This window comes from Canis aureus, chromosome 11, assembly GCF_053574225.1.
Source record: "Canis aureus isolate CA01 chromosome 11, VMU_Caureus_v.1.0, whole genome shotgun sequence".
Lineage (NCBI taxonomy): Eukaryota > Metazoa > Chordata > Mammalia > Carnivora > Canidae > Canis > Canis aureus.
The window spans coordinates 26,123,006-26,138,022 of record NC_135621.1 but is presented as its reverse complement, the minus strand read 5'-3'; the positions used below and the strand labels follow the sequence as shown (position 1 = coordinate 26,138,022).

At 51.4% G+C, this 15,017-nt stretch overlaps 1 protein-coding gene and 2 long non-coding RNA genes across 6 annotated transcripts; 1 reads left to right on the top strand and 2 right to left on the bottom strand.

Annotated features, from left to right (window-relative positions):
• Positions 1-5,064: 5,064 nt before the first annotated feature.
• On the top strand, positions 5,065-9,156 carry SMIM45 (small integral membrane protein 45). 4 transcript variants are annotated; one of them, XM_077914304.1, is made up of 2 exons: positions 5,065-5,427; positions 7,938-9,156. In XM_077914304.1, exon 2 carries the CDS (start codon positions 7,951-7,953, stop codon positions 8,155-8,157), a length of 207 nt encoding a protein of 68 aa, XP_077770430.1. In that variant the 5' UTR covers positions 5,065-5,427; positions 7,938-7,950; the 3' UTR covers positions 8,158-9,156. The 4 variants fall into 4 exon arrangements, with proteins under 4 accessions (XP_077770430.1, XP_077770429.1, XP_077770432.1 ...); XM_077914303.1 differs by having other exon boundaries at positions 5,066-5,427; positions 7,835-9,156; XM_077914306.1 differs by lacking the exon at positions 5,065-5,427 and adding an exon at positions 7,322-7,710.
• Positions 5,188-7,870, bottom strand: LOC144323620 (uncharacterized). Its single transcript, XR_013389011.1, has 2 exons — positions 6,913-7,870; positions 5,188-6,204 (listed from the first exon to the last, which is right to left on the bottom strand). It is a non-coding gene; the product is annotated as an uncharacterized LOC144323620 (long non-coding RNA).
• A 4,083-nt stretch (positions 9,157-13,239) lies between the features above and the next one.
• LOC144323619 (uncharacterized) lies at positions 13,240-15,003 on the bottom strand. Its single transcript, XR_013389010.1, has 3 exons — positions 14,829-15,003; positions 14,565-14,708; positions 13,240-13,751 (listed from the first exon to the last, which is right to left on the bottom strand). It is a non-coding gene; the product is annotated as an uncharacterized LOC144323619 (long non-coding RNA).
• Between the last annotated feature and the right edge of the window lie 14 nt (positions 15,004-15,017).

The following is a 15,017-nucleotide window of genomic DNA, read 5'->3' as shown; positions in this document are numbered from 1 at the left end:
GTGGAGCCCCATCCTGGGCTCCATCCCAAGACCCCAAGATCAGGACCTGAGCAGAAAGCTGATGCTTATCTGACTGAGCCACCCAGGTGCCCTAATAAAAAGTTATTTTTAAAAACCCCATTATCAAAAAAAAAAAACCCCATTATCTTGGGGCACCTGGGTGAATCAGTGGTTGAGCATCTGCTCCCTCTGCCTGTGTCTGTGCCTCTCTCTGTGCGTCTCTCATGAATACATAAAATCTTAAAAAAAATTATCTTTTAAAAAATAGCAAGTTGTCCATACTCCTTGTTTTTCTTTTTCTGCTCTATTTTCTCAATGGCACTAATCTCCGCTTCACATATAGTCAAGAACTGTACAGAGTCTGAGATTGTACCATATTTACAAACTAATAAACTGTTTATTATTATTTAGTAATAGTGTGTTGCTGTTTCATGGATGAAACTCCTGGGTAAGAGACAAAAGATTTTGTCTAATTTGTTTCCTGTTACTCATGGTAAAAACAGTAGCAGAGGCTCCATGTCTGTCTGCATCAATGCCCCATGTTCCCCAAGCCCTGCAAAGGACCCACCACGGAGCCCTATACACCTCAAGGATGGCAATATAGAAGAGGAACACAGGGATTAGAGATTCACTGCTTTTATAGCAAGTGGTAGGCATGTTTGTTCTTTGCTGGGGGTGGGGGGAGACGTCATCTTCTCCCTCAAGGTTGCTTGCTGCAAACGCAACCCTGAGAGATAGTCTGGGCAAAGAGCTTTAAAGGCCTTGCTTTCTTGGCATTCACAGCAAGAATCCGCAGGGATGTGCAGAGCCCATGGCTGGTTGCTTCTCTCAATAGTTATAAAATTACTTACTCATTGTCTCTCCAGCTACAGTGTAAGACACAGGAGAGTAGAAACTTTGTCATTTTGTATGTCCAACACTTCATTTTTAAAAATATTTATTTGAGAGAAAGAATGAGCAGGAGTGAGGGGCAGAGGGAAATGAAGAAGTAAACTCCCCACTGAGCAGGGAACCAGACATGGGGCTCAGTCCCAGGACTCTGGGATCATGATCTGAGCCGAAAGCAGACACTCAGCCAACTAAGCCACCTACGTGCCCCTGTCTAGCACTTTAAAAAGTGCCTGGCCTGTGGTAGTTGCTTGGTAATTATTTGTTGAATGAATGGATTGATTTATATCCATTGATTAATTCTAAGCAGTGATTCTTTCATCATCTCCTAGGGCAGACCCTACCCCCCACCTCGAGAATACAGATGAATCAGACATTATGTATCAACGCTGGGGTTGGGGAGCCAGGTCCTGATCACACAGAGACATACTCCCTGTCTTACCTAAATCCTTCTCACTGCAGACTAGACTATATCTTGCTTAGAAAGAGCTGGAAGTGACTTTGTGGAGTTCCTGCCCCAGCACAGATGGGCTTTGATTCTTCTGGCGTGGGATGTGGAGGGGACTCCCCAAAAGCCCGATGGTGATGAGTACTCTGAACATAAGGTAAGCCAAGCTGGGGGATAGAGAGGGACAGGAAGAAGCTATGTTAGGTGAGGGGAGGCCTCTGTCAGCAGGTGATGCTTGAACAGAGGCCTGAATTCAACGGGAGAGGAGCCAGTTAAGTATATTGAAGAGGATTCGGGCAGAAGGAGCAGCAAATGCCAAGAGCCTAAGGGGGGAGCATCCCTGGCACTTCTGAGGAACAGCAAGGAGGCCAGTGGCTGAAGCAGATGGAGTGAAGAGAAAGTGGGGAGAAAGGAGGCTACAGAGATGACCGAGGCCCTTGGAGTGGCCTGGAGAGGCTCTGGCCCTGTCAGCACTTTCTGAGACCTTCAATTAACACATGCTGAGTGCCTGCCTTGGGCCAGGCCTGGTGCTGAGCACTGGTGACCCAAGCACCAGAGGTGTCATCCTGGCTTCAACGGCAGATGGCCAGATGACAAGAACCAATGCAGCACATTTGGTGAGAGCCACCCCAGGAAGCAGCAGGAGCCCAGAAGCATGAAGGGTCCCTGGGGAGCCATCGCTACACTTGGCTGGGGATGTGACTATTGGCTGAGATGTTAAAATGAGTTGGTGCTTGTCACATGAGCAGTGGAATAGAAAAGAGCTGTGTGTAGGATACTGTGATGAAGGGTAGGGATGGGCAGGAAGGCCAGACCCAGGCCTGGAGGTTATTATATCAAGAACATTTGGAGCTGGCAGGGTCATCAGACACCCTGTGGGATAGTGTTTTTCTTTTTCTTTCTTTCTTTCTTTCTTTCTTTCTTTCTTTCTTTCTTTCTTTCTTTCTTTCTTTCTTTCTTTCTTATTTTTCTTAAAGATTTTATTTATGTATTTAAGAGAGAGAGAACACAAGTAGGGGGAGAAGCAGGCTCCCCACTGAGCAGGGAGCCCATTGTGGGGCTCAGTCCCAGGACCCTGAGATCATGACCTGAGCTGAAGGCAAGACACTTAACTGAGCCACCCAGGTGCCCCTGAGATAGTGTTTTTCAAACTGGCTTCTATAGAGCCCTGGGGAGATGTGTCAGGGATGTACTGTAGGGATAAGGGGAAGCTGTGTAGGTAGGGTCCAGAAACTGCACCCCATTATTTAACAGAAGCAGCTCAGGCTTTATCTCTACTTTATATTGAACTTCCCATATGTTTGTGTATGAATAAAGAATTATATGGCTAAAAGTATCTAAAGCTGTTAATCACATTTTTACAGCTTTATCAAAGTATGATTGATACATGAGAAGCTACACATATTTTTTAATATTTTAAAATTTTATTTTTTAAATTTACTTTTAAAGATTTTATTTGTTTATTTATTTATTTATTTATTTTTATTTTTTTTTAAATTTTATTTATTTATGATAGTCACATAGAGAGAGAGAGAGAGGCAGAGACACAGGCAGAGGGAGAAGCAGGCTCCACGCACCGGGAGCCCGACGTGGGATTTGATCCCGGGTCTCCAGGATTGCGCCCCGGGCCAAAGGCAGGCGCCAAACCGCTGCGCCACCCAGGGATCCCCTTTATTTGTTTATTTAAGAGACAAGGAGGGAGAGAACATGAGCAGATGGAAGGGGCAGAGGGAGAGGGAGAAGCGGACTCCCCACTGAGCAGGGAGCCTGATGCAGCTTGATCCCAGGACCCTGAACTGAAAGCAGACGCTTAACCAACTGAACCATCCAGGCGCCCCAAGGTGCACATATTTAAAATATACAGTTTGATAAATTTGAGCTATGTGTCCACCTAGGAAGCCACCACACAATCAACGTAATGCACATGTCCATTATCCCCCGAAAGTTTCTCTGCATTCCTTTGTCATCCCTCCCCCAACTCCTCTCTGTCCTCCCACTCCAGACTGTTGAGGAGCACTGTGGAAGCTTTGCTCTCAATAGTCTCATACTGGACTGGAAACAAGCCAACTGTCCTTCAGGGGTCAACACATAAACTGGTTGTGGTGTAGTACTGATCAGTGTAGCCACATCAGTGAGTAGCAAAAACACTGTGCTGAGCAACAGAAGCCAGACACAAAAGAGTCCGTATTGTTTGAGTCCATTTGCATCAAATAAAATAGAGGAAAACCTAACTTATGGTGATAGAAATCAGTGGGTACCTTTGGGAAGTATGTATTGACTGGCAAGAGGCAGGAGGGAATAGTCTGGGGAGATGGAAATCTAGACATTGATCACAGCTGTATACACAGATAAACATTCATCACTTAAGATCTGTATTTTACTATATGTACTTGGCCTCATTACAAATCCCTCTATGAACTCAAATTCACTCCCCATACCGCATATATGCTGGAGAGGACCCACCACCCTTGCAGGGGTCCAGATGGTCCCAGAGCAGGCAGGGTATCTGTGGCATGGGGAACCCAGGGTCCTGAAGGAAGGCATCTCTCCCCACGGCCTCTCCCATCTGCCTGTCCTCAGGTTTCTGGGAATGGACTCCCTGGGGAAGTGGTTCCTTGAAGCCTCTTTCCCGCCCCCTAGGCCTCCAGGGCTGCTCTGTCCTCCTGAGACAACAATCACTGATATTTACGGAATGCACACTAGGTGCCTGACACTTTGCTGACTCTCTGTCCATAGCACAGGAGGCTTGGGAGGTGGACCCCTGACCCCACCCCTACTCCCCGGCTTTGTCACTGAGAAGCTGGGTGACCTAGAGGAAGGAGAAGGTAAGTGGTGTCACTTCTCTGAGCTGTAGCTGCCTCGTCCCAGATCAGCTCTCAACACCAATCCAGCTGGAGGATGGAATGAAGTGGTGTGTGGGGCCATGCCTGGGATGTTGGTGTTCTCAGTGCCTGGGAGTCACAACCATCAGAGGCCATGTCCCAGTCAAGGGGACTGTGGGGCTGGTGAAGCAGAGTCTGGAGAGGCAGCCCCTGTGGGGGCCGGAAGGTCAGGTTAGGGCTCTGACTCTGGCATTGTTACTTTCTTTCTTTTTTTTTTTTTTTAACAAATGTTTTTTTTTTATTTTTTTATTTATTCATGATAGTCACACACACACACACACACAGAGAGAGAGAGAGAGAGAGAGGCAGAGACATAGGCAGAGGGAGAAGCAGGCTCCATGCACTGGGAGCCTGACGTGGAATTCGATCCCGGGTCTCCAGGATCGCGCCCGGGCCAAAGGCAGGCGCTAAACCGCTGCGCCACCCAGGGATCCCGCATTGTTACTTTCTTGCTGCGTGACCTTGGATGACGGATAAATGTATCAATATAAATAAAGCGCTGAGTGCAGGGTCTACATCAGACTGATGTGTCCAGAGTCTCAGTCTCAGTCTTGGTTCTTTCCTTTACAACATACAACTCTTGTTGGTTCTACTAGTCGCTACTTCTCTGTCCCCACCTGCCTGCTGGGGACCCTCATCTCTCCCTACCCACAAACAGCAAGCCTCCAAACCCATTTATCTCACCTGCGGTCCCCTCGTCTCCAGGCTCAGCAGCCAGGGGACCCAGCAGCCTGCTGGGTGGTTCCCATCCCTCCCCGAATTCTCCCAACCCTGCCCCGACTGTCATTTCTGTACCACGTGCACAGTGCGAGGGATCCAGAAGAGGAGGCTGGTTGCCAGGGCAACGGAGGATAAAGCCCTTGCTCTGCCAGTGTACTGATTGGCTGCGACACGTCCCGCCTCCTGCCATCCTGAGGGTGGGGGGTAGGGGGAAGGGTCTCTGATGGGCAGGGAGAGGTGCCAGTGTGCCTTGCCAGCCCGGGACTGCCCCGTCCTGGCCCAGTCAGAGCCCCGGGGCCCAAGAAGCTCAGTCTCCCACAGGGGGGCACTGGCCTCGCCCTTTCTCTGCCTCCAGCACCCAGGGCGGTTGCAGATGGCAGTGTCTCTGGAGACAGCAGCTGTGTCTGAGTCTGCAGGCCGACGCTGAGCTGCTCAGGCTGAGGTGGTGTGCTCAGCACGGAGCCCCCAGAACAGGCATCTGCACGTGAGGTGGGTCTGCGGGCATGCGGCGGGGAGGAGGCACCGAGTGTTGCCAGTGGCTTGGGAGGCAGGCAGCGGGGCTCTCCAACCCTCACACTGTCCTGGATGTGACTGGCTAGAACGGGGCTGCAAAATTCCTGGTGACCCCCTCTCCCAACTTGTCACCGTGCATGGGGAACTCTGAAGCCCAGAGAGGGTGAGGTGTGGCTCAAGGTCACATCGGAGGCCAGTGAGTGATCTGTTGTTTCAGGGAGGCTAGTCCCCTGAGAATCCAGGAGGAGGTCTAGGGGTCCTCAGTCTGCATGAAATGCCTGGGGTTTTGTTCACAAGGCTGGAGAGGTTGGGAGAATCTAAGTTGTGCTCCCTAGACCCACACCACGGCAGCCCAAGTGGCTTCAGCTCTGCCCAAGATGCTCATTCTCATGTTTATGCTGCAAGGGCCCTGGAGTCCTGCCTGTGGCCAGGGGTGGGGCATGAATCATTTGGCATCAGATTAATTTGGAGCAGCCTTTCTGCCTGAGGTCCTCTTTTCCTGACTTCCCCTCAACCCAGCAGCACCAAACGATTCTGAACTCTCTTTGGCTGTCCAGAAAGGCAGATAGTTAAGGAGGGCATGGCTAAGCACACTTCGTTTTACTTCTCCATGAGTAGGGCACCTTGAGACGTTGTCTGTGCTTCAGAACAGCCAATGGGAACCCTGGGTGGGCGGCAGGCACCGGATGGATGCGGGATCAGGAAGCAGCATCTCTCTCTCCTCCTGGGGTCATGGCCCACCTTGGAGACCACCTGGAAATAGTGGGACAAGAGGAGCTGGAGTTCAGAGACAGAAGTCTGAGAAGCAAGAGCTTCTCTTTAGCTTGCCCTAGAGGTTGTTCTGTCCATCACTTCTTCCCTCCCCAGAAGCCAACATGGGCCTCTGCTCATTTCATTCTGCTCAGGTGTCTTTACCCACCTCGGAGGACTCAACCCCCAGGACACCTCTAGGGGGTTGGGGTCCAGCTCTTAGTTACCTTCCGATTGGGTAACCCAGGGCAAGTTAGCAGACCCATCCGGGTCTCAGTAAAATGCAGACAGTGACACCTACCCCATAGGCCTCATGCAAGGTTTGTGAGCACATTCGAACAGTGCTTTCCCTGTCTTGCTGGCAGAGGTGGGGTTCCTCACCCTACCCCCTTCTTCCCCCTCAGGAAAGGTTTAAGGGGAAGTTAAATGGGTCTTGCTTTATCCCATTCCTGGAAGGGATAGTCTGCGATCTAGCTTTGAAGTGTGAGTAGGAGTCTGCCCCACAGTCCAAAAGATGCTCCAGGGAAAATGAAAGTGTATGAAAGACACGCAGGTGCATGCAGGTGACTGACAAGCAGTCCTGGAGGATGGCACGGAGGCTGAGAGATGAGGCTGGGAGGTTGGCAGAGTGCAGCTGTGGGGACCTTTGGGCCATTCTAACGGGTCTGGGTATATGTAACATTTGTGAAGCACCTTATACCTGCTACCTACCTGCTGTTTTCCTGCCTCTGGTTGGCAGAGGAAATAACAGTAGGTGAAGTAAAGCGAGGCTGACTCTGGACCATGTAGCATGGTGCTAAATGCTCGCCAGGCCGTATATTGTCAAATATTCACAGTGACCTTAAGAAATGGATCCTGGAAAAAAAAAAAAAAGAAATGGATCCTGTTTCTATCCCCATTTTATAGATAAGGAAACTGAGGCTCAGAGAGTCAGAACTATGTAGCAGGTGTTATGGGCCTGGCATTAATTCTGAGTATTTTACATAAATCAACCATTTAATGGTCACAACAGCTGTGCGGTCTAGGCACTACCTTCATTCCCACTTTACAGATATGGAAACCCAAGGCCCAAGGTTTTTGGGCTGGTGCTTGTGTCCACAGGCTTATAATTACGAACTTGGGCGTGGGCCTGAATTCCGGGAGCCTGTGCCCACCCTGTTGACACCAACCTGATCCCCTGGGGATGGGTGTTTGTTCAGCACACTTTCACCAGGCCACACCCAGCCAGGATGTGCGGGCGGCTGGGGACCCAGTCATCTGTGAGGGTCTGGCTAGGGGCAGCATCCGCAACTGCGCAGTCCAGCCCCAGGGGTTGGCTCAGAGGAGGCACAGCCCCAGCTGTCCTTTACTGAGTGCTCTGAGTCCCCCCTAGGCTCGGTTAGTGTCCCCTTCCACAGAGGCCAAGGATGCTGGGACCCAGAGAGCTTAGGGAACTTGGCTGGAGGGCACCTGTGCCCCAGAGGGGCTGAGCCAGGTGCGGCCCTCAGCCATAAGCTGCCTTTTTAAAGAGTGAGTAGGGGCCAGGTGGGCGCCTGTGATGGGGGCAGCTCTGCTCCTGGTGGGGGCGGGGCGGGGGCGGGGGCGGGCTGCCCGGTCATGCCCGCCGCCCTCCTGGGCGCTTCTCGTCTCTAAGGTGGTGCTGACGTCCTGGCCCCGGGCAGCCTGCGCGTCTCCCCTGGGCCGGCGGGCGGGACGAGGGGCAGCTCCGCCAGCGCTCGCCGCCCTTGTCTCGGCAGCTGAGCCGCCGCGATGCCGCACTTCCTGGACTGGTTCGTGCCCGTGTACCTGGTCATCTCCGTGCTCATCCTCGTGGGCTTCGGCGCCTGCATCTACTACTTCGAGCCTGGCCTGCAGGAGGCGCACAAGTGGCGCATGCAGCGCCCCCTGGTGGACCGTGACCTCCGCAAGACCCTGATGGTCCGCGACAACTTGGCCTTCGGAGGGCCCGAGGTCTGAGCTGACCCGCGCCGGTGGCCAGTCCCCACCCCCACCCCACCTCCGGGCGGGGACCGGGCGTCCTCCCCCTCCTGCACCACCCCCTCGCCCAACTGGAGACCCTGGGCCAGAGAGAGGACAACCCATGGTCCTCCAGGCCATCCCTCCGGAGCCTGGATCCTCGTAGCAGAGGCTTCTGGGTGCTCAGGGTGGACCCTGGGTGCACCCAGTGAGATGGGGCACCTGGGTACCTTAAGGTGTCGCTGCCACTGGCCCAGGGCTTGCTTTCCACGTCGAGCCAGTTCACTCCACGCCTGCCCTCTAGGTTTATTCCCCATTGACCCCCAGTGCCTTTGTGCTGCTCAGCACTCTTGCCCCTCACCTGGCGTCAGGCACCGCTGTCCCTGCCTGTCCTAGCCTCTGGATTCCACCCCCTCACTGAATCCCTGGTGATGCTCAGTGGCCCACTCCACCCAAGGCATCCACCCTGCAGCTTCACAGGGCCCACTTCAAAGCTGACCCAAGGAAAGGGCCCTATTTGGAGGGGTGTCTACTTGGTCCATCCCAGGCCCCTCCCCTGGACTCAGGCTTGGCACTGGTGAGAGTGTGAGATGGGGAGGCAGAGGGGGTAAGGCCATAGAGAAAGGAGGTGTGTGTGTGAGAGAGAGACAGAGAGACAGAGTATCTTGGGGGCAGTGGAGAGGCATGTGGGGAAGGGGAGATGCAGGTCTGTCTGTGTGAGAGGGAGAGTGGGAGGTGGTGGGGATAGTGTGAGCTTGTGAGTAGCATGGAGGGGGGTGCCAGCAACAGTTCCCACCTCCCTCCCTCTGCCAGACTTCTCTATCTCTCCTTCCCCAAGGGCCCTGCCCCTCGCCCCACCCTTCAGATCCTATACCCCCTGCCCAGCACCACCCTAGCCCCACAGAGAGCCCTCCTCCTGTGTGATTGGCAGCTGTCTCACTCTCCTTGTCTGTAGCTTCCCTCTTAGTTTCTTGCAATAATAAAGACTTCGTGACTATTTCTGCAGGACTGTCTCCTTTCCCGGAGGGAGGATCATGTCTGTCATCTCACTGGATCTTCATAAAAAAAAAAAGAAAAAAAAAAGCCAAAAACATGAAAATGCAATATTCCCCCTTTTTTTTTAAAAAAAAAGATTTTATTTATTGGGATCCCTGGGTGGCGCAGTGGTTTAGCGCCTGCCTTTGGCCCAGGGCGCGATCCTGGAGACCCGGGATCGAATCCCACGTCGGCTCCCGGTGCATGGAGCCTGCTTCTCTCTCTGCCTGTGTCTCTGCCTCTCTCTCTCTCTCTCTCTCTATCATAAATAAAAATAATTTTATTTATTTATTCATGAGAGATACAAAGAGAGAGAGAAGCAGAGACACAGGCAGAGGTAGAAGCAGGCTCCATGCAGGGAGCCTGATGTGGGACTCGATCCCGGGACTCCAGGATCATGCCCTGGGCTGAAGGTGGCGCTAAACTGCTGAGTCACCCGGGCTGCCCCTTGCCCCATTTTTTAAAGATTGATTGATTGATTGATTGATTGATTGATTCATGAGAGACACAGAGAAAGAGGCAGAGACACAGGCAGAGGGAGAAGCTGGGTCCCTGCAAGGAGCCCGATGCAGGACTTGATCCCAGGATCCTGGGATCACGCCCTGAGCCGAAGGCAGATGCTCAATTGCTAAGCCACCCAGGCGTCCTTCTCACCCCATTTTTAATTCTTGCTTCTGTGCACCCACTTCATGAGCCACCCCTGGACCTTCTGATTATGGAAAATGTAGCAGCCACTTGCTGACCACTGCTCCAGCTACTGGGAAGTTAGTGACCGGTCCCTCTCTCTGGCCTCAAGCACCAGTATCCTATGGGAGGGATTCACTAGCTTATCCTAGGGCAAGTGCCTATTTTAAACCAATCATCCAAGGCTAGGGCAATGTCTTGTGTATGGTCCAGCTTGGGGGCAGCGTGCCTCTGGACCAGCATCATCTGGGCTGGGGTCATCTCAGAACAAGGCAGCTCTATGGGGATGTTGGCAATGGGGCAGAATCCAGAAGAGATTATGTGAACCACCCTCCTACTGCTCAGTCCAAACACACCAAAAAGGCCCTGTTGGAGGTAGATTGGGCTGGACTGGCTGAGCCTGCGAGGGCCTCAGGCTAGATCTGGCCTGCAGCCTAGTTTGGTTTGTCCAACACAGCCGTTTAAACAAAATGCAAATTAATTGGCAACATTTATAAGTCAGGAGATTTCACATGAAAATTCTCTTTTTCTCACCCCTCTTTAAAAATAAAACCTCAGGCCACGCTGGATTGGAAGTGTGAGTGTGTTCAAGGTTATTAACACCTAACCTCAGCAGGATGGATGTTGGGCATGGCCCTACCTAGGCTTGGGCAGTGGCCAGTCTTCCTCACGGGAGAACTGCTTCTGCACAAGGGCATCAGCAGGGCTTCCCCATCCCCCTGCCCCTGGGGGGCTGTTGAGGAGGAGCCTGGGCTCGGAGAGGGTGAACCAGTCTCACAAGCCTTCTGCTCTTAAACTTTCCCAGTTTCTAGGGCTTTCTTTCTTTTCTTTCTTTCTTTCTTTCTTTCTTTCAGATTTTATTTATTTATTTATTTGGGAGAGAGCGAGCGTGAGCAGGAGGAATGGCAGAAGGAGAGGGAGAGGCCCTGACGTGAGGCTTGATCCAGGACCCTGGGATCATGACCTGAGCTGAAGACAGAGGCTTAACCGATGGAGCCACCCAGGTGCCCCGCAGTTCCCAGGGCTTCTTACATAAATGTTTAGTTATACCTGCTCTTCCCATAAATAAGGAAGAGGTTCAGGAAGGTTTCAGTTAAAGAAGCCACATACATGGGGGGTGAGAGGAAATGTTCTGACTCTGACTCCCATGGTGATACCATTACTTGTCTCTGAGCTTCCTGGTGGCCAGAGGGAAAAAGGAAACATGAAGAGATCATTTTACTCTTGTTATGCGATAGAAGGGAGAGAGATCGACTCTTCATGAAAGACAAATTTCTGGCTCTAGATACTAGAAAGAAATGCCTCCAACGGGATGTTAACACAACAGACTGCATCCTGAGGATTTTTTTTTTTTTTTTTGGCGAGGGGGAGGGGATAGACTCAGTCAGCAGGGCCCACAGAAACAGGCCAGTGCCCATGATGCCAGACTTTTCCATCTGCCAGAGCGCGCCAGAGGACTGTATGGGGAGTAACTTGAGGTCAGAGCCTGACAATAGTAAATCCTATAAAACTGTTCATTTGTATTGCACATCCTGGGCAAAAGCTTCCTTAGCGCTCAGACATACATCTGAATTCATCAAGTGTTTCTGTGGGCCAGGCACTGAGAATCATAGGGGACTGAGGCCCAGATTAATGTCCGCTGCCAGTGCCTGGCATTGTGCTCAGCTCAGGGCAAGTTTTCCATAGACAGCTGGTTGTTTCCATATCACTCCTGCCCCGCCTGCCCCGCTGGGTTGTGGCAAACGTCGAAGGAGATAGTTGGGAAGTAAGCACTGTATGAATGCTGTGCCTCTTACAGCTACCCTCCCGAACCCCACAGAGCCATGCCATGTGCCTGCTCTACCCCAGCACGAGGCCTGGCACCAAGAATGCAATGACAAAAGACAGAGTCTCTGAATCAAGAGAGCTCACAAACTAGAGGGGCAGACAGATGTGTAAACAAATTATAAAAGTGTCATTGCAGCAAGGAGAAGTATGTATGAGAAACTGAACACAGAACCGAAGACTCTTGGGGCAAGGATTTGTCAAGGAAAGCTTCCTGGAGGACAGGACTATGCAGCTGGGTTTTGAAGGCTGAGTAAGAGTTTCCCCTATAAGGGGAAGAGTCGGGATCCCTGGGTGGCGCAGCGGTTTGGCGCCTGCCTTTGGCCCAGGGCGCGATCCTGGAGACCCGGGATCGAATCCCACGTTGGGCTCCCGGTGCATGGAGCCTGCTTCTCCCTCTGCCTATGTCTGTGCCCCTCTCTCTCTCTATGTGACTATCATAAATAAATAAATAAATAAAATATTTTAAAAAAGGGGGGAAGAGTGGTCAGCAAGCGCAGAGCCATGGAGGCTAGAGAACCCAGTGCTTTCTGAAGTGTGAGTGGTGTCATGTGATTGAAGCATAGAATATCAGCAAGTGGTGGGAGGGGAGAATGAATGACCAGGAGGTAGTTTTTCACATAAGGCTTAGATCCAGGGAGAAAATTTGATGACATTCCAGCTGCTACCTCCTCCAGTAAGCCCTCCCTGACCCCACCAGCAGCTTTCCCCACTACAGCCCTAATCTTATGCTGTGATTTTGTTTATGTGTCTATGGAGAACAGCAATGGCATATCCTCATCTCAGCCCACAGCCTGCCTGGCACTGGCCAGGGCCTCCGTGAAAGCCTGCTTGTTGGATGAATGGGCTGATTTCTTTGGAAGTCTTGCCAGGGGTTTCCCATCTGTTTAGACACTAAGATTTTATTTTTTTTTTTTTTTTGTTTAGACACTAAGATTTTAAAAAGGCTTAGAGGCTTCCTGGGGGCCAGGGGGGAAAAGATCCCACAAAACTGTTGTGCAGGTTTTTAAATGCTTTGAGATGTTTTACAGAGTCCTGAGAGCTTTTCCTTTCCCACCATCTGGGAGCTGTCAGGATACAGTGGGTGTGTCTGGGCCAGGCCCAGAAGAGGACAGGAGGTGGGAATGTGCAGGGTCCCTGCGTAGGAATGGTTGCAATGTTCAGACTCTGGCCCTGGAGGGGGTGGCACAGGCTTCTCATTGTTCCACCCCTTTGGCTCTCCACTGTGGAGGGGTTAGGAAAGGGCTTGGAGAGGCCAGAGACCGGCTTTGGGAGGAGGGCAGAGGCTTCAGGCTCCCTCAAAAGACCATCATACTGTCAATCAACACTCCTGCAGAGAACCTTGGGTGGGCACAGCCCCCTCTTTTCTGTCCCATACAATAGGAGGGGCTCAGAATTTGGAGACCTGGATGTCCAGCCGCTGCTTCATTGTGTGAATCTCAGCAAGTCTACTTCCCTCTGTATCTGCAGCTGTAAACAGGTGGAACTGATGTGGAAGTCACAGGAAATCATGAGAGCAAATAAAAAAGGGAACCAGAATTATAAGGCAACAATTTTAATGGCTAGCATGGATTGAGTTCATTGCACTTCTCACTGTATTCATTCCTACAATCATGCAAGTGGGTCATCAGTCAAGTTCATCAAGTATTTCTGGCTCGTCCCCTCTCTCACATAGTAGGGTTAACTTCCCCACCTCCTTGTGGGGGGGGGGCATGAGACTAATTCTTGCCAGTGAGTTGTGATCAGAAGTGAGTCTAGGCCAGGGGTACCTGGGTGGCTCAATCAGTTAAGTGTCCAACTCTTGATCTCAGCTCAGGTCTTGATCTTAGGTTCATGAGTTCGGGTTCGGAGTTGGGCTCCACGTTGGGCATGGAGCCTACTTAAAAAGAAGGAGGAGGAGGAGGGGGAGGGAGTCCAAGCCAAAGTTTTTCATAGCTAGTGCACATTTCACCATTCCTTCCTTCCCTCTGCTTCAATAACCAGCAAGGCTCCAGAAAGTGGCTGCTCCATCAGTGTGGGTCCCAGAGTGGAGATGACATAGAGCAGAGCTTCTGCGGATCCAAACCACAGTGGACATGAGAAATGAATGAGAAGTAAATCTTTGTTGTTATGAGCCCCTGGGATTTTGGAATTGTTTGTTATTGCAGTATAATTTAACCCATCTGACTGATAACAATTCCCATTTTCACAGAAACTGGAGCTCAGAGAGCTTGTGACCTGTTCAAAATCACACAGCTGTAACAAACCCAAGGTGGAGATTCTAGAGCCTGCACCACTTGCCTGGGAAGCTACCACAATGATTTTTTTTTTTTTGCTTGGGTCAAAGTCTGTCCTCTGAGGCTACTTACTTCCAGGCCTACAGATGGTTCCCTTGCTGGGGAAACAACAGCCGAGCAGACATGAGGTCATTGCCACTTTGGGCCACCAGAGGGCAGCTGAACCCAGGCTGTAATCACTGGGCAGGCTGTGTCCTCCAGGCGCCCCCCTCAACTTGAGGACAGAGTAGGGCAGATGAGTGTGAGGGATACAGACATGAACCAGATTCATGCCTGGCTCTTAAAAACCCCAACAGCTTGGCAGGGAGCCAGAGGGAGAAATTCTAGATCTTTAAGGCAGAAGAGACCAACCACATGAAGGCACCTGGGACCTATTTGCAAAGGCACCTGAGACCCAGAAGGGTAAGTGATTTGATAGAAGCTGTATAATGACTCATTTGCCAAAGTGGGGGAGAGAATCCAGGACTCCTGACTCCTGCTCAGGGCTTCCTCATCTCAGAGATAATGCGATCCAGTGGGGCTGACCAGTAAAGGGTCCCCCCACCCTATATGTCCAGGCAGACCTGTGCTGTCCTGTCCCCCAGTCACCTGTGTTCTTCCCCAAACTGGGCTGGTCCTCGGGCCTCAGAGCAAGAAGAGAAGGGGGAAGAACTCCAGAGAGCTCCCCTCCCCCATCCACTGGGCTTCCAGAAGGTGTTGCCCTGGTAACCACAGCACAGCCAAGTTTGAAAACTTAAAGGTCGAAAAGGAAAAGAATGGATGAAGAGGGGAAGGTCTGAGGTCCACGTTGTCCCCATTCACTCAGTCGTTTCATTCATTCATTCTACAGAAACTTCCAAGGCAGATGTTCACCTAGGACCCAGAGAAAATAAAATCCAGGCCTTTCGGAACCGTGCTGTTCAATACAACAACACAAATTAAAGTGGACTAAAATAAACAATTCAGTTCCTTGGTTACGGTAGCCACATTTTAAGTGCTCAATAGCCCCCCGTGGCGAGGGGCTGTCACACTGGATGGCATAGACATAGAACAGTTCCATTA